General features: G+C 57.3%; 1 protein-coding gene across 1 annotated transcript; it reads left to right on the top strand.

Moving 5' to 3' along the window:
* Positions 1 to 117: 117 nt before the first annotated feature.
* MAP3K11 (mitogen-activated protein kinase kinase kinase 11) lies at positions 118 to 17,732 on the top strand. Its single transcript, XM_019954597.2, has 10 exons — positions 118 to 2,372; positions 7,388 to 7,568; positions 7,757 to 7,905; positions 8,027 to 8,202; positions 8,325 to 8,568; positions 9,051 to 9,164; positions 10,332 to 10,467; positions 10,559 to 10,650; positions 15,661 to 16,080; positions 16,869 to 17,732. Exons 1-10 carry the CDS (start codon positions 1,634 to 1,636, stop codon positions 17,204 to 17,206), a joined length of 2,589 nt encoding a protein of 862 aa, XP_019810156.2. The 5' UTR covers positions 118 to 1,633; the 3' UTR covers positions 17,207 to 17,732.
* Positions 17,733 to 17,854: the final 122 nt, after the last annotated feature.

Genomic DNA, 17,854 nt, shown 5'->3' with positions numbered 1-17,854 from the left:
CCGGAAAAGGAAAACCTGGAGGCTTGAATGCGCAAGCGCAGGGAGGTGGTAGAGCGATAAGAAGCGGGGACCTACGGGCTTGCGCAGAGTCCGGGTCTAAGGGAAGGGACGAGCCGAAAGGCAAAACCCCTTGGGCGCATGCGCACACCTGAAAGTTGCCAGCCTAGCGGAGACGACTGGGCGGAACCCAAGGGATAGTTGAGTGGCCATCGAGTAACGGCGGAGTTAATTGGCGCAAAATTCTCCCAGTGAGTTACAAGAGGCGGGGAAAAGGATGGAGGCGTGGACCTGCCTGAGCTAAAGCTACAGTTCGGCGCTACGGGGGCACACCCCCTCTAGGTCCAACCTATTCAGTGCGAGACGTCATGAGTGGCCTCTACTTCCGGGTCAGAGATTGTAGAGAGCGCTCCTTCAAAAAGGCAGAAATAGTCGAAGTAGGATAGCGTCGTTTTTCTTAAAGTGACAGGCTCAAGGCAATCAAGGGGTCAATCCTGCGGTTGCGAGCGCGGTTTAGCTATTCTGAAATCAGTCACTACGCACATTTCAGGACCACAGTCTCAGGTTTCCTCCCCTTCACGGGGAAGAGGCATGAATAAGTGGTTTTCCAGGTGAGGGAAAGGAGGACCTGACAACTCGTTCCAAGAGCTCGAGGTGCAGCCAGTTCCGTCCTCCTCGTCTTAACACACCCCCCCCCCCCAACGCCCGCCCATCCCACTAGGTCTGCAAAGCTGAGCTTCTGGCCCCAATTTCAGATGCAAAGCGAATGAGGCGCAGAGAGGATGGATCACACAGCCCTGCAGCATCGGGGCCAAGACCAAACTCGGGTTTGTCCCCTTCCCAAGCCAGGTTCTTTGCCCGAGTTTTCCTGATGCGGATGTAGAGGGGAGAGATGGCCCGTCGTTAGCAGAAACCAACTCGACCCTGAACCTGCTGTCATGGGAGGTGGGGGCTACCCTTCCCCTCCGTCGGCCTCTCATTGCCCGCCTACCCAGGAACTCCCCGGCCCAGTCGCCCCGCAGCCTCTGGGAGGGGAGCGGTGCTACCCGCCCGCGTCATCTGATGCTGTTTCCTGCGGGAGGGAGAACAGCGGAAAAAAGTGAAACTCCACCCTCCACCTCTGCCTCCCGCCCCCGGGGCCAAAGTACAAAGGGAGGAGGAAGAAGGGAACGGGGTTGGAGCCATCGGGTCGAGAGAGCCCAGCCAGGAAGAGACAGCTAGCCCCAGCAAGAGACACTCCAGCCACCCCCTTCGCAAGGAGACCCAAACAGAGTCCAGGCGCTGCCCCTTGCTGGCCCAGCTTACACTTCGCGGGGTGCTGGAGCCAGGCTCCCAGGACTGCTCCAGACTGAGGGACGCCGGGGCCCCTCTTTGCTAGCCATGGTGAGACGCCAGAGGCCCCAAGGGCTCACCCCCCAAGCCTGACCACACTACCCTGGGTGGCCTTCCTCCGGAAGCCCGAGATGCAGGGGGCCGGGAGGCGACACTCCTGGATCCCCAGAGAGGCGTGGGTCTGGGGCTGAGGGCCAGGGCCCGGATGCCCAGGTTCCGGGACTAGGGCCTCGACAGTCAGCAGGGGTGGGGACCAGGGGCACCCAGGGAAGGTCCCCCACACCCACCAACGCAGCTCCCAGCCATGGAGCCCTTGAAGAACCTCTTCCTCAAGAGCCCACTGGGGTCATGGAACAGCAGTGGCAGTGGGGGCGGCGGGGGCGGCGGCGGAGGCTGGCCAGAGGGGTCCCCGAAGGCGGCAGCTTATGCTAACCCTGTGTGGACAGCCCTGTTTGACTACGAGCCCAGCGGGCAGGACGAGCTGGCCCTGCGGAAGGGCGACCGTGTGGAGGTGCTATCCCGGGATGCAGCTATCTCAGGCGATGAGGGCTGGTGGGCGGGCCAGGTGGGCGGCCAGGTGGGCATCTTTCCGTCCAACTATGTATCTCGGGGCGGCGGTCCGCCCCCCTGCGAGATGGCCAGCTTCCAGGAGCTGCGGCTGGAGGAGGTGATTGGCATCGGTGGCTTTGGCAAGGTCTACCGGGGCAGCTGGAGAGGCGAGCTGGTGGCTGTGAAGGCTGCTCGCCAGGACCCCGACGAAGACATCAGCGTGACAACTGAGAGCGTGCGACAGGAGGCCCGGCTTTTCGCCATGCTGGCGCACCCCAACATCATTGCCCTAAAGGCCGTGTGCCTGGAGGAGCCCAACCTGTGCCTGGTGATGGAGTACGCTGCCGGTGGGCCCCTCAGCCGTGCCCTGGCTGGCCGGCGTGTGCCCCCCCATGTGCTCGTCAACTGGGCCGTGCAAATTGCCCGTGGGATGCACTACCTGCACTGCGAGGCCCTGGTGCCTGTCATCCACCGAGACCTCAAGTCCAACAACAGTGAGTTCTGGGGAGTGTGGTTGGAGGGTGGCATGGCCTGAGCACACATCTACTGCCAGCTCGCAGCTGAGCCTACCTGGGGATCTACTAGAGACAGGAGCTACTGTTCTAGGAGCATCTCAGTTGACCAGGGGTGCCCCTGGGCTCACACTAGCCCCAAAGCAAGAGTCCCAGGCACCCAAGAGTCCTTTACGCCCCAGCCCCAGGAGGAGGCCTTTACCCCAACTCACAGGTGCCAAGTTAAAAAATTGGAATCTCTCAGAATTGTAAGCAACCTGCCTACCATGGCCACTACGTCAAGGAAGGGCATGCTGGATCCTGGCACCCCTCATCTTCAGGGAGCGCCCACTTGTCCTGCGGGTGCCTCCTGTCTCCTCCGCTTGTGGTGGGCAGCTCCTCCAGAATAGACATCTCAAAGGGAAAAGCCCCTCCCCTCCTCCCCACCCTCGGTGGTCAAAGCTGGGGTCAGGGATGGAATTCTAACCCCACTCCTTTCCCTGGCTGCACTCTCTCTAGCTGGTTATTTCAACTCAGAGCATCGATTTCACTCTGTAAAAAGGGAGTGATTGGGAGAATGAAAGGGCTTAATCGTTGGGCACCCAATGCCCGGCATCAGTGGGTCGTCAGCCATGGGTGTGGACGTTTGAAGGCTGGATTGCCAGGAGGGCTTTGCCTGGAATCAGCACTTGGAGTGGGCGTGGCAGGGCTAAGAAGACTTGAGGCACTCTATCTCCAGCCATTTCGGGTCTACGCGTGGCCTAGCATGGGCCCGAGACAAGCAAGTGACAGGTTCAGAGGGCTTCCTGAAGCAGGCAAGCTTCACACCTGGCCCAGAGCAGGGCATGTTCAGAGAGGCACCCAGCTGGATGTCCTGGCAGGGCCTGATGAGAGCAAAGTCAAGGAGGCAGCACCCGGCACGGTAGTAGGGATGTGGGTGGGCCTGCTGGGGCCCAAGGTGCAGACCGAAGAGCAAGAGGAAGGGCCCGCAGGACCACTGGAGAGCCACGGGTGGCCCGCGGAGGGGTGAGCATGGATACTTTGAGCCTCCCGGCCTGGGCTGACCATGGATCAGAGGCTTGTGGGGAGCAGAACACCAGGGCCCAGTGATACCCAAGTCCCTTCCTGGGCCGGAGGGGCCTCAGGAGGTCTGCCAGCCACCCCACCCACTCCTCTCATCCACAATACGGTGCAGGTCCCAGCACTCAGCTGCGCTACTGAGCCCCAGCCATCTAGGGACCCTCACTCCCTGCCCCAGCCTGAGGGGGATTCCCCGAAGGCCTGGGGGGAGGGGACTCCCGTCTACTGTTTTTCCTCCAGTTTTCTTTCCAGAAAAAATGGAACAATAGCCCAGGCCCCTGCTCCCCACCCTCCCCACCGCTTCCTGCGTTTCCTGCTGCCCCTGAGCCGGCTTCCTGCCCCTGCTCCAGCCTCTGCTCTCTCCCCAGCCCAGCTGCCTGCAGGGGAGGAAAGAGTTGGGGGTGGGGGGGTTTGTGGGAGAGGAAGGAGCCAGGGATGGCACCCCCACTACCCCCAGTTCCCTGCTTTCACCCTGAGTCTGGGTGGTGGTGAAGGGCAGGCAGGGTGCCCTTAGCCTCCCTGAGCCTGGGCTCCCACCTCACAGACCCCAGTTCTAGGCCCGGGGTGCTGTCTGCGGCGTTGTGGCAGGGGGGAGTCCCTGGGCTGGGGGGGCTCAGGCAGGAAACAATGGCGTGATTTTCCTGGACAATGGGGGCCTTGTGAGGAAGCCTGGAGGGGAGAGGAGGGGGAATTCTCCAGGCCCACGAGTCACAGGACTGACCAGCCAGCCCGGCCTGGGCCTGACCTCCCCCAATTCTCCCCCAAAGGACTCCCCCCTCCATTGGAGACCTGGGCCAGGCCTCCCAGAAAGGAGAAGTAGGGACCATGGGAGGGAAGCGGAAGAGGTGTGAGCTGCTGAGGCCACTCCCGGGCTCCCCAGAGGCAGTCTAGGGAGGGGGCTGGGGGCCAGGTCCCTTTTCAGAGCCAGGGAGCCCTAACAGGGGGTGCTGGGAGGGGGATCTCTAGCTCCTTCTCTGAGTGACCCCTGATCACCCCATCCCTAAGGTCTATATCAGACACCAGAAGAGCAGCTTGGGTTGGAACAAATTCAAGGCCATTGGAGAAAAGCAGGGCTCACGGAGGGGAGGCTAAGGCTTCACAGGTGTGAGGTCAAGCTGGGGACGGGGTTGGCAGAAAAGTCACCAGTACAAAGGAGTCCTGAGACTGAGTGGGTTGCCACCCCTGTCTGGGCTTCAGATGATCTAATTGAAAAAAGGAGGCTGGACTCCCAGCTTGAGATACTGGTGCAGAAAGTGCTTCACCAGTCCGTGAGGTACCACAGGTGGCTAGAGACCTGACCAAGAAGTAGCAGGGGTTGGTCTTCAAGAGGATGGGTTGGTCCTGGCACCAGAGGAAGTGGGAGTCCCTCCCCAACCCCAGCACATGGACCCCTTTGCCTGGTCCCTCCCCAGCCACCCGCCCCAGCCTGCTGCGATTCTTGTTTGAAACGGATATTCACAGAGCTTACTAAATGGTCTTGTTCTGAGACTCCAGCAGCCAGGCCAGAGGCTGTTGTGAAGCTGCGAATAAGATGTGGTAGCGGATGGAGAGGAGAGTCAACTTGAGATTCATGGCAGCATCTCTGGAACAACTGTCAGATCCTTGTGTGAAAGCTTTAAAAAGGGTGATCTTGTTTAATACTCATGATAACCCTCTGGCTTTTGTTGTTATCCTCAGCTTTAACTGTTCAGGAGTCAGCCCCAGTTTAGCTCAGAGGAGAGGGTAGGTTGCAGGACCGTTCTCTGAATTTGGAGACAAGGCAGGAAGGTTTGCCAGGCACAGTGGGAGGATGTAGGTGGTTGTTGAGGGCATGGAGACCAGGTAGGGTGACAGCTGGGCAGCTGGACCCACTTCTGAATGAGGGCTCCACATACGGGAGATGCCAGTGAGGAGGGAGCAGCTGGCACCTGGGAGAGGCCAGGACAGCCTGGAGGCAGTAGGCCGAGGTCAAGGGGAGGCCAGTCTCTGAGAAACACCGGCATTGAAAAGGCTAAGGGTGGGGAGGCCTGAAGGAAACAGCACAAGCAGCCAGAGGCCCTGGGAGCCAAGGACAGCAGGGAGGGGCTGAGTAGCAGTGCCAGATGCCCCCATGAGGCCCAGGGAGCTTGGCCAGCAGCAGGATCAGGAGTTGTGGCTTTAGGCCTAAACGAGTGAATACCCTGGTTGTGCCACCTCCTCTGAGAAGTCTTCCCTGACTCACCTGTACAAGGTGCCTGTCTCCTCTGACCCAACCCCAGAACTCTGCGCTGCCCCCTCCGTGGTGCTGTCACCCTGGGCAGGATTGCTGAGAGATGTGCCCTGAAATGGCAACCGACTCCAGTATTCTTGCCTAGAGAATCCCAGGGACGGAGGAGCCTGGTGGGCTGCCGTCTATGGGGTCACACAGAGTCGGACACGACTGAAGCGACTTAGCAGCAGCAGCAGTGCCCTGAAAGGATATGTGTTCAGAAATGTCGTTGGCTTGGATGTCCCTTCTGTACAAAACAGTTGACTATAACCAGAAAAGTAGAGAGTCCTCTTCAGACCCTCGAAGATTCTCTGACTTTGCCTTACATTTTTCCTTTAAAACCTCTCTCCTTTGAGCCGTGCTTGTCCTGGTGAGACATTTGCAAGTTGTTGGCTTTCCTGTGTATACAGGGTATGGTGGTCCCATGAGGGACAAAGCCAGGAACCCTTGCCGTGTCCATCCACTCCTACATTTTTCCCAAACTCCTTTCTAGTCAACAACCACCCTTAGACCCCTTCGTCTCTCATCACATCTAGCCACATCAGTGGATATCTTTTGGAATCTTTCTCTCTTCTGGAAATGGCTGTGCTAGCCACAGTGGGACATGGGCACCAGGGGTCTATAGTGCCCGCTGGGCTTCCTTTCTCACCAGGCAGTTCCCTCCTGCTCCCCACCCCCAGGGAGGTTCTAAATCACACTCTTGCCTCGACAAAATGGCAACACACAGGTTTCTTTTGAAATCAAAGTCACAAATGCTGAGAGGCTGCCATATTGCTTATTTCTGTTCTGTGCAGGGTTAGGGGAAAGTTAGAACACTGGCTTTGGAACCACGCATACCAGGTTGTGGGTGATACCTGCTTTGTTTGCTTATGACCTTGGTTAAGTCAAATTGTTGCTCAGTTTCCTCTTCTGCAAAATGAGGATAATGATGTCTTTGTTATTGCTGTTTAGTCACTAAGTTGTGTCTAACCCTCTGCAACCCCAAGGATTAGAGCCTCCAGGCTCCTCTGTCCATGGGATTGAACCCCTACCATCACCTAGCTGAGGCCAACTCCTCACTCTGGTCTCAGCTTAAATGGTACTTCCTCTGGGAAATCTTCCCAAATCTTACAATTTACTTATTGGCTGAGCCAAGGGCATGTGGGATCGTAGTTCCCTGACCAGGGATTGAACCTGTTTCCCCTGCAGTGGAAGTACAGAGTCCTAATTACTGAAGTGAAGTAAACTGTTAGTCGCTAAATCGTGTCTGACCCTCTGCAACGCCAAGGACTGGAGCCCACCAGGCTCCTCTGTCCATAGGATTTTCCAGGCAAGAATACTGGAGTGGGTTGCCATTTCCTTCTCCAGGGGATCTTCCTGTCCCAGGGATCGAACCTGTGTCTCCTGCACTGGCAGGTGAATTCTTTACCACTGAGCCACCAGGGAATCCCATGATGTTTACCTCACAGATTTGTGTATGTGTGTGTGTGTGTGCTAACACTGAGTATAAATGCCTAACCTCTAGGAGCCCCTTGGTAAATATGTCCCAGCCTTGTGTTTATTGTCTCATTCTATCCCAACCCCAGATACGAGCTCTGGCAAGGTTGAGACCAAGTCACCTCACTGCCCCCATTACCTAGCCAGGATGTCTGTCCGATGACAGTTTGCTCCCAGCTCCTCCCCTATCCCCACCCCCTGAGCCTGGAACCACAGTCCAGCCTCTCTTCCCCAGTTCTGCTGCTGCAGCCCATTGAAGGTGACGACATGGAGCACAAGACCCTGAAGATCACGGACTTCGGTCTGGCCCGTGAGTGGCACAAAACCACGCAAATGAGTGCTGCGGGCACCTATGCCTGGATGGCTCCTGAGGTTATCAAGGCCTCCACCTTCTCCAAAGGCAGCGATGTCTGGAGGTGCGGCTGGGTGGAGTCTAGACAGATATGAGGTCGTGGGGGTGGGAGAGGTGGCAGCCAAAATCTAGGGCTGGATGGATAAGCAGAGGCCAAGGGAGGGACACAGACCACTTACTCTTGGTTGCTTTGGGGTGAAATGGCAATGAATGAGTCGAGGCGGGAACACAGACCCTTTGTCTCACCTACAGCTTTGGGGTCTTGCTGTGGGAACTGCTGACCGGGGAGGTACCCTATCGTGGCATCGACTGCCTTGCTGTAGCCTATGGTGTGGCCGTGAACAAGCTCACACTGCCCATTCCATCCACCTGCCCGGAGCCCTTCGCACAGCTTATGGCTGGTAAGGGGATGGGGCAGGAGGGTGAAGGGTAGAGCTCCTTGGCCCAACAGGACATATCCACTCACAGACCCCTTCCCCTGTCCCCCCCCCCCCCACCCCCGTCCCCACTCCGTTTCCCTAGACTGCTGGGCGCAGGACCCCCACCGCAGGCCCGACTTCGCCTCCATCCTTCAGCAGTTGGAGGCGCTGGAGGCACAGGTGCTACGGGAAATGCCGCGGGACTCCTTCCATTCCATGCAGGAAGGCTGGAAGCGCGAGATCCAAGGCCTCTTCGACGAGCTGCGGGCCAAAGAAAAGGTGGGAGGAGTCGCGGTCCCAGGGGTGGAAGGAGACACCGGGAAGGGACGTCTCACGGAGTGGGGATGAGCGCCTGGGACCGTACCCGCCTGACGCCACGGCCTTCGCTGTCCTGGGCACAGGAACTACTGAGCCGCGAGGAGGAGCTGACCCGCGCGGCGCGTGAGCAGCGCTCACAGGCAGAGCAGCTGCGGCGGCGCGAGCACCTGCTGGCTCAGTGGGAGCTGGAGGTGTTTGAGCGTGAGTTGACGCTGTTACTGCAGCAAGTCGACCGCGAGCGGCCGCACGTTCGCCGCCGACGCGGAACCTTCAAGCGCAGCAAACTCCGCGCGCGCGACGGCGGGGAGCGTATCAGCATGCCACTCGGTAAGGGGCGGGGCCCCAGCGCGCCGCCCGCCATTGGCTTCGCGGGCGGTGGGGCGGGGCCAGGCGGGTGGCTGACCGCGCTGGGATTGGTCTAGGGCGTCGGTGGGTGGGCCTGTGAGCGGAGGCTGCAAGAGGTGGGATCGGGAGTGTGTTCTTGTCTGTGGGCGGGTTCTGGCGGGAATATTTGCATGTCGGCCTGGGAGTGGCTGCGGCCGGGAAGGGGCGGGGCTCATGAATGTTTGGGAAGGCCGAGGGCACGGGGTGGGCCCTCTCCGACTTCGCCGCGCTTGCCGGGGTTGGGGATTTCCTTGATCCAGGATCTCAGGAAGCCAGTGAGGCCGGCCCCAGTCACCTAGCCTCCGTGTTAGGCCGGATTCCAGCACTGCCTGCGTGGCCTCCGCGCTGCCGAGGGGCCCTGCGGGTTAGGATCCTGTCTCTCCTTCACCACAAACTTGCACTCTGCTTCTCTCCCCCAACTCTAGACTTCAAACACCGCATCACCGTGCAGGCCTCGCCTGGCTTGGACAGGAGGAGGAACGTCTTCGAGGTCGGGGCTGGGGACTCTCCCACCTTTCCCCGGTTCCGGGCCATCCAGTGTAAGCAGCTTCTCCTCTTGCCCACGTCCTTCTCCCCAGATCTTACCCTTTCGTCAAACCTTATCCTTGGAAGTGGATCCCTTGCACTGCCTCCTCCTCTTCCTCCCTGCTCCCAGGTTCCCTCCCCATCCATCTAAACTGGTATCTGAGTTCCCCAAGCATCAGTCATTTTACAACTTTTTTTTTTCTAACAATTGTATGATGCTATGTACCATCCACTTTCCTAAGTGCTTTGCTAATTATTAGGGTGTCCTCGGTGGCTCAGAGCATAAAAAGAATCTGCCCATAATGCAGGAGACCCAGGTTTGATCCCTGAATTGGGAAGATCCAAGAAGGGAATTGGAGAAGGCAATGGCAACCCACTCCAGTACTCTTGCCTGGAAAATCCCATGGACGGAGGAACCTGTTAGGCTGCAGTCCATGGGGTCGCTAGGAGTTGGACACGACTGAGCGACTTCACTTTCACTTTTCACTTTCATGCATTGGAGAAGGAAATGGCAACCCACTCCAGTGTTCTTGCCTGGAGAATCCCAGGGACGGGGGAGCCTGGTGGGCTGCCGTCTATGGGGTTGCACAGAGTTGAACACGACTAAAGCGACTTAGCAGCAGCAGCAGCAAGAAGGGAATGGCAACCCACTCCAGTATTCTCACTTGAAGAATCCCATGGACAGAGGAGCCTGATAGGCTACCATGGGGTCACAAAGAGTCAGACACGACTGAGTGACTAACAGTTGCTAATATTAATTCCTCACAATGACCCTGTGAGGTAGATGTCTTTATTATTACCTAGGTTTTACTGATGAGAAAAGTGAAAGAAGTAACTCCTAATACTGCATAGCTGATAAGTGGCAGGGTCAGAATTCAGACCCAGTTTGCTGCAGTGTCTGTGCTAACTCCTAAGCAGCAAATGCCAGCTGAAGGACTAGAAGAGATGCCCCACTGCCAGTCTCAGGACCCACACTCACCTACCCCACCCCAGTTTGTGCAATTTCTCTGTAAGCCCAAAGCTTACCATGGGAATGGGATGGGGCCCAGCCTGACTATCCGCTCCCCATCCTCCAAGAAGTTGCCCCTGGAGCCCAGTTCTTACGATGGGAGGACAAGGATCAGGGTCCTTGATCTTGACTCAGACTCCTTCGGTTCCCCCCCTCACCCTACCCACCACAGTGGAGCCTGCAGAGCCAGGGCAGGCATGGGGCCGACAGTCCCCAAGACGTCTAGAGGACTCAAGCAATGGAGAGCGCCGAGCATGCTGGGCCTGGGGTCCCAGCTCCCCCAAGCCTGGAGAAGCCCAGAACGGGAGGTGAGTGCCTGACTGCCACCTACCCAGCAGCTCCTGCCTCCCAGCAGTCCTGAGATTCACGAAGCACGACTCCTTCTCATTCCCTCACTAGGAGAAGGTCCCGCATGGATGAAGCCACGTGGTACCTGGATTCAGATGACTCATCCCCCCTAGGATCTCCTTCCACACCCCCAATGCTCAATGGTGAGTGGCCTTGTCTGCCCCCAGCCAACTGTTGCTGCACTCCTATGGGTACTATGGCAAGGCAGGCCATTGCTAGAACCCAGGTCTGACGTATAAGCCCACAACTGAGGGAGATCCCGCCTACGCCTCAGGGGGCCCAGAGTGGTCCCATTGTGCAGGGCTGGCCTCCATCAGCTGCTGTGCCCTCAGCAAGCTCTAGGGAGCAAAGGAAGACAAGAAACAGTGGCCCCTGTTTGGGACCCAAAGGAAGTTGGGTGCAGAGAGGGAAAGGAAATTGTGCATGTGGGGTGGGGTTAGAAAAGTGGCTACTGCACTGTGCTTCTCAGAGTCCTTTCTGGGGAGCTTGGAGGTGGAAAAGAGGATAAGAAAGCTGAATGGGTGGGCATCCAGGGCCCCCTCACTGCATCTGGGGCAGTTCTGGGGTCTTCTGTTTTCCATAATGGCAACAGCACTTGCTGTGTATCAGGTATTCCATCCAAGCAACAACCCCATGAGGGATTATTATACCTATCTGAGGCTCTGAGACATAATGTAATCTACCTAAGTCCCCCAGCTAAGGATCTGAACCCAGGAAAATATTGACACTCATGCTCATAGTGAGCTTCCCCAGAAGCTTTCATTTAAAGAAGGGGTTTCTCACCTGCAAGCTGCTTGGGAAGCTAGGGGATCAGCAGAAAGCAGGGATCCTGGGTCAGAGGGGCATGGCTCATCTCAGCACTGCCCAGCATTGGCAGGGACTAGAAAGTTGCAGCCTCCCTTGCCCAAGGGTCCTTTTACAGCCCCCAGCTGCACCTGCTTCTCAAAGTCAGAATATAGGACCCAGCTGTCATCAGACCAGAGTCCCATTCAGCAAACAAGTTAGACTCACTCCTCTCACCCCACCCAATGCATCACCTCCACCATTACCTAAGCTAGGATTCACAGTAATAACAACAGCAAACGTTTATTGGGTCCCTCGTGTGCCATTTTATAGCGGAGAAAACTGAGGCACAGACAGGTAAAGTGATTTGAAGTAGGACGCATAGCAGAACAGGGATTTGAGCCCAGGGCTTCCCTGGTGGCTCAGCTGGTAAAGAATCCACCTGCAATGCGGGAGACCTGGGTTCGATCCCTGGGTTGGGGAAGTCCCCTGGAGACGGGAAAGGCTACCCACTCCAGTATTCTGGCCTGGAGAATTGTATAGTCCATGGAGTTGCAAAACTTTCACTGACTCCAGAGGCAGGGCCCTGGACCCCCATCTGCCATGCCATTTCTTGCTCCAGCAGTTGCATTGCCCTAAGCAGGCTGTGCTACAGGGACCGAACTGAGAATTGGAAGGCCAAGGGGGCTGCTTGGAGTCACCTGCTCTAGAATGCCCCAGGCCAGAAAGTTCAATGGAGAACATGAGGTCCTGTCAAGCTGGATGTGCAGGCAGAAGCAGCCCCTGACCATGGTCTACAGATCCCTTCAGATCCCTTTGGCCTTATCTTCCCTGGGCTCCCAGGAGCAGGGACCTCATCTTTCTCCAGCTTGCCCCCTTACCTGAAAGGGTATCCCTTGTCCCAGCCCAGCTGCTGGCTGAGCATCTGTTTGCACCTGTGCAAGCCTTCAGCCAGCTGTCTTGGCCCACCCACAAGTGAGTGATCTTGACCTCCCAACCACCTACAGAGTCAAAAACCTAGCTAAGAATCAAAGATGTCCCTGAGAGATTGTCCCAGGTGTTAGCCACACCACTGGGGAGTCCCATCTCCCACCCCTTGTCCCTGCCTGGGTGTGCTGGCCCCTGGGGAACTGGTTGTTACAGATTGGTGGGCACGGTCTGCCAGCAACTGCTCCATGAAGCTTTTGCCCTGGAGCCACCAACTACCACATGGCCATGTCCTTTCCATGAGGCCCTGTAGAAGTGATTTCACCTTCATCTCTGAGTCAAGAATGGTTTTTCTGCTTTCTCCGTAACAACAGGGTTGCCACCTCTTACTGCCAGGGAGTTTAGAGGTAAATTAAAATTACTGCCAAGTAACCTGGGGCAAGTTTCTGACTTCTGGGAATCTCAGTTTCTCAGGATATCAACCTCAGTAACTTCTTTCCATTCTTAGTTGGTGTGCTGATCTCCAGCGTCACTTTGTTCTTTTTTTTTTTGCTTGTTTTAAACATGTTTTTCCCCTGTTCTGTTTTAAACTCACTGTAAATGATCAGTTTCCTCACCTATAAAGTGGGGAACAGCGATCACCTTACGTGGTTGTCACAGGGATTCTAAGAATGGATTCTTCCATCAAACATGTACTGACACATATAATGAGCCAGGCATCATCGTGCTAGAGATCAGCAGTGCCTTGACCTCTGGGCGGGCCTAGTCTGGTAGAGGAGGCAGGCTCAGAAATAAACAAGTACAGTAGAGAGTAGCATGTGGCTGGCTGAAGGACTATACAAGGCATAGCATGAGCAAGAACTACATAGGTTAACAGGGGATTCTGAAAAAGCTTCTGTTTTGTTTTTTAAACTTTTCTTTTGGTTGCACTGGGTCATCATCGTGGCACACGGGCTTCTCATTGTGTGCAGGCTTAGTTGACCCACAGCATGTGGGACCTTAGTTCCTCTGCCAGGATCAAACTCCCATCCCCTACATTGGAAGGCAAATTCTTAACCACTGGACCACCAGGGAAGTCCCTGGCAAAGCTTCTAAAAGAGGAAAAGTTCTTGTTTTCCTCTACATTCTATTGCTTCACTTCTGACACCATATGTGTGGAGCTTTTCCCACACCGGCCAGTTCTGGGCCACCAGCTGGAAGTCCTACAATCCAATCCAGTTCTGACACCGTGTACCTGGAATTAGCGTCAGACCCCACAGGCTAAGGGCTCAGGACTCCAAGGCTCCTCTGTTCTGCAGACACCAGTTGTAAGTCCAGGTTGTCACCGGTGCTCCTCTCCAACCAGCTCTACATCTGAGGTTCCTACGACCCCCGCCTCAGATTTGATAATGTCCTTGAAGAGGTCACAGAACTCAGGAAAACCGTCTACTTCCTAGACTACTAGATTATTATAAAGGATACAGGTCAAGGACATACAGATGGAAGACATGTGGAGGGCAGGGTATGTGGGAGGGGCACACAGCTTCCATGCCCCCTCTAGGCACACACCTCTGCTGGTTCACCAACCCAGAAGTTCTCCAAACCCTTTGGCTGGGTTTTTATGGAGGCTTCATTACGTGGATGTGATTGATTAATCATTGGCCATTGGTGACAGGAGTCAATCTCCAGCCCCTCTCTTACCCTGATGCAAGTAGAAGTTGAAAGTTCCAACCCTCTAATCACACAGTCCGTTCCCCTGGCAGACCCCATCCTCCAACAATGACCGCATCAGGGACTTCCCTTGAGGTCCAGTGGTTAAGACTCCATGCTCCTAATGCAGGGGTTATAAGTTTGATCCCTGGTCGGGGAACCAAGATCCCTCATGCTGCACAAGGCTGCCAAAATAAAAAGACATCAATATGAACTCTCATATGGAAATTCCAAGGGTTTGGGGAGTTCTGTACCAGGAATGAGATGAAAGCCAAATATGTACTTTTTTATAAACCACTGTCACGGCTTCATAGAAGCTGTGATCTCTCAGCTGGGTCTTAAATGTTAAGTAAGGGACTACTGAGCGCGAGGTGGGAAAGGTGTGCTGAGTGAAGGGAACAGTGTGTGTGCAACCATGGGGCTCACCAGACCTAAGGAAGAGGAATCCTGGTTGGAATTCACTGAAGGAGTTGAGAGCCAGGGACTCACAGGCCTGAAACAGCAGGCTGGGGCCAGTTCAGGAAGGATCTGGAAGTTGGGGGGGAGGGGGGCGGGCAGGTTTAAGCAGAGACTTGTCTTTAGCAGGTTTACATTTTAGAAGGCAGTGGCCACTGCAGGGGTGGGGTTGGGTAGGAGATAAGAGAGAGATGGGGTGGAGGTGGGGGGTGGAATTCCCTGGCTTTCTGGTGGTTAGGACTTCATGTTCTCACTGTTGAGGGCGCGGGTTAAATCCCTGGTGGGGGAACTAAGATCGCACAGGCCTTGGGGCCGAGCCAAAAAAGAGAGAGATGAGGTAAGGGTTGTGGCTGAGGATTGACCCCAAGCAAAGTCCTGGTTCACTGCAGAAGCTCACGTTTTTCCCAGCTTTGCATTCCTTCCTCTGGACCCCCACCCACTGCTCCACGCCAGGCAGGCCCAAGGAAGACAGAGAGGCCCTGAAAGCCCAACCAAGGAGCTTAGGCTTTTTTCTAGCAGCTGTGGAGAGCCATGGTAGGTTCTAGAGCTGAGGAGGACTTGACAAAATTGGGGTTTGTGGGGGGCCATCACAGGCTGCCCTACCTCAATGACTGGTTCTCCAGACCCACCCATTTGGTCTAGAACGGAATCAGATTAACCCTAGGCCCACAGGTTAGGACATATGTCCTTTAATCCAGGGCAGGGTAGCCTTAGCTAAGCCTGGGAACCCCTGGGGCATGAGGCTCAGACAACGCAATGCCCCTAAATCACTCAGCTCAGGCCTGACACAAACAACTGACCTCTCCGAGCCTTGATTTCCTCATTTCTGGAATAGGGACAGTGTTGTATCCCTTTAGAGCTGTTGTGTACATTGGAATTGGCCTGTGTGCCTTATACAGGTTACCACTGGAGGCCAGAGCAGGCAAGTAGAAGGACCAGGGCTGCCCAACCAGGGAGGAGATGGGCACCGCACGGGTCCCAGCTGTGACTCTGGCCCCTGTGGATATCTTCTGCTGCCCATTGAGGGCACTGAGGCCGGCCCTGCTCTGGCTTGAGCTTGCTTCTTGGTGGACCCTCGGCCTTCCCTCCAGCCAGCCCTCCTTTCGTGGGCCCCAGGCCACCTGGCTTAGCTCCTGCTGCTTTCAAAGGTTGCACTGCCCTCCTCCACCCCCAACACTTCTGAAAAGCCAGAATGGGGATGCGGAGGGAGGACTTGGACTCGGGGAGTCAGGGGAGCAGAAGTCAGCCCTTGCTCCAGGGCCGCCGGAAGTCGGCCTAACCTGTGTACCCGCCGCCAGGTAACCTCCCGCGGCCGAGCCCGGAGCCCGAGGAGCCCCGGCGGCCGGGCCCGACCGAACGCGGCAGTGGCTCCGGGACGCCCAAACTGATCCAACGCGCGCTGTTGCGCGGCACCGCCCTGCTCGCCTCGCTGGGCCTCGGCCGGGACCTGCAACCCCCGGGGGGCTCGGGCCGAGAGCGCGTGGAACAGCCCTCGCCAACACCGCCCCGCTCGTCGCTGCCCACCCCGTCCCCCACCGAGCCGCCCCCATCCCCGCTCATCCGCTTCTCCTCCGAGACGCCCGAAACCCCAGCCTCCCCGCTGAGCCCCGACGCCTCTGGCCCGGCCGCCCCCGCGCCGCCCCTGCTGCTGGAGCTGGGTGTCCCTGCTGCGGGGCAGCCCTCAGCCAAGAGCCGCCGGCGCGAAGAGGAGAGGCGCGGTAAGCGGCCTACTGCCTGGTGACGGGGGAGGAGGGGCTGGTGGGGACCCGCAGGGCAGTGAGCAGGGCTGCAGCTGTCTGCTGGACCTCCAGCTGCGCCCTGGGGTGTGGGGAGCTGAGTTCTATGTTCAGCCATCGGGGCGGGCCAGGCCGGTTGTGAAATAATAGAAGTATTAAGGATCTCCCTAGCAAACTCCCTGGTGGCTCAGACGGTAAAGCGTCTGCCCGCAATGTGGGAGACTCGGGTTCGATTCCTGAGTCGGGAAGATCCCTTGGAGAAGGTTCTGACAATCCACTCCAGCACTCTTGCCTAGAAAATCCCATGGCCGGAGGAGCCTGATAGGCTACAGTCCATGGGCCCCATGGGGTCACAAAGAGTCGGACAGGACTGAACAACTTCACTTCTTAGCAAACTCCTACTGGCTGTTTACCTGGGTCAGGTACTATTTCTAGTCCTTTAGAAAGGTCGCTTCATTCAATTCTGATAACAGTGCTATGAACTAGGCACTCCGGTTAGACCCATTTTTTGGTTGACATGTAAGGCACAGAGAAATAAAGGGACTCAAACTAACCAGCTGCTGAGCTGGGTTGATCAAGACCTGCTCCTGAGGCTTCCTCACTCTTAACTGCTAAATCGCAGCACCATGGAGCAGGAAGGGTTATGGAAGTCTTGAATCCCAGAGCTCACTGCCATGAGCAAACTGAGGCCCAGAGCAGGGCAGTGCCCCCTGGGGACACCCAGGAGCCGGTGACTGCCTGACCTGGGCCCCCTCCCCTTCATTGAATAGCCAGCGCCGTCTCACCGCCGCCGGGGATATCACGCTCTGCTCCTGGCACCCCAGGGACCCCGCGCTCGCCGCCTCTGGGCCTCATCAGTCGACCTCGGCCCTCACCCCTCCGCAGCCGCATCGACCCATGGAGCTTTGTGTCCGCTGGGCCACGGCCTTCACCCCTGCCCTCGCCACAGCCTGCGCCCCGACGGGCACCCTGGACCTTGTTCCCAGACTCAGACCCCTTCTGGGACTCTCCGCCTGCCAACCCCTTCCGAGGGGCCCCTCAGGACTGCAGGGCACAGACCAAAGACGTGGGTGCCCAGGCCCCGTGGGCACCAGAGGCAGGGCCCTGAGCCGGCTGGCTGCTCGCCCACCACCCTGGAGGAGCCTCAGCATACACTGGAATAGGAGCCAGGCCAGTCTCTCCAGCTGCCTTGGTCTCGCCCAGGGACGCCGCCCCCTCTGGGGGTCAGGAACACTACACTGCACAGGAAGCCTTCACACTGGATGGGGGGGCCTGCACCCCCGACACACACCTGCAATGGGTGGGTCCCCCGACTTACCCGCCCCACTGGGGCCCGACACTGTACCCAGCTGGTTGGGAGGACCAGGGCCTGTCTCAGGGAATTGCCCCCCGGGGGCGGTGCAGGGAAGCAGGGAGGTGCAGGGGAGAGGGGCCAGCCTTAGCTGTCACCAGCACTTTTGACCAAATCCTACTACTGTGTCCCCTGCCCCTGGGCTTAGTGCCTGGGCCCCCCTGCCCTGGGGGTCATCTGGGGCCAGGGCTCTCCGGGTGCCTTCCTGCTGCCCTGGCCAGGGCTGGGGCCATGGCCTCAGGATCCAATGAAGCCAAATAAACTCCCCAAGCTGTCTCCCCAAGCACAGCCTGTCAGCGTTCTTCGAGATAACTGGGGGATCCAGACCATCCCATGACCCTGGTGACCTCAGGCCCCCAGCAGAATGGCAGGTGGCCTGGGCCAAGGTTGGGATCCTCTGGACCG

This window comes from Bos indicus, chromosome 29, assembly GCF_029378745.1.
Source record: "Bos indicus isolate NIAB-ARS_2022 breed Sahiwal x Tharparkar chromosome 29, NIAB-ARS_B.indTharparkar_mat_pri_1.0, whole genome shotgun sequence".
NCBI classification, from domain to species: Eukaryota; Metazoa; Chordata; class Mammalia; order Artiodactyla; family Bovidae; genus Bos; species Bos indicus.
This window is presented reverse-complemented; position numbering and strand designations above follow the sequence as displayed.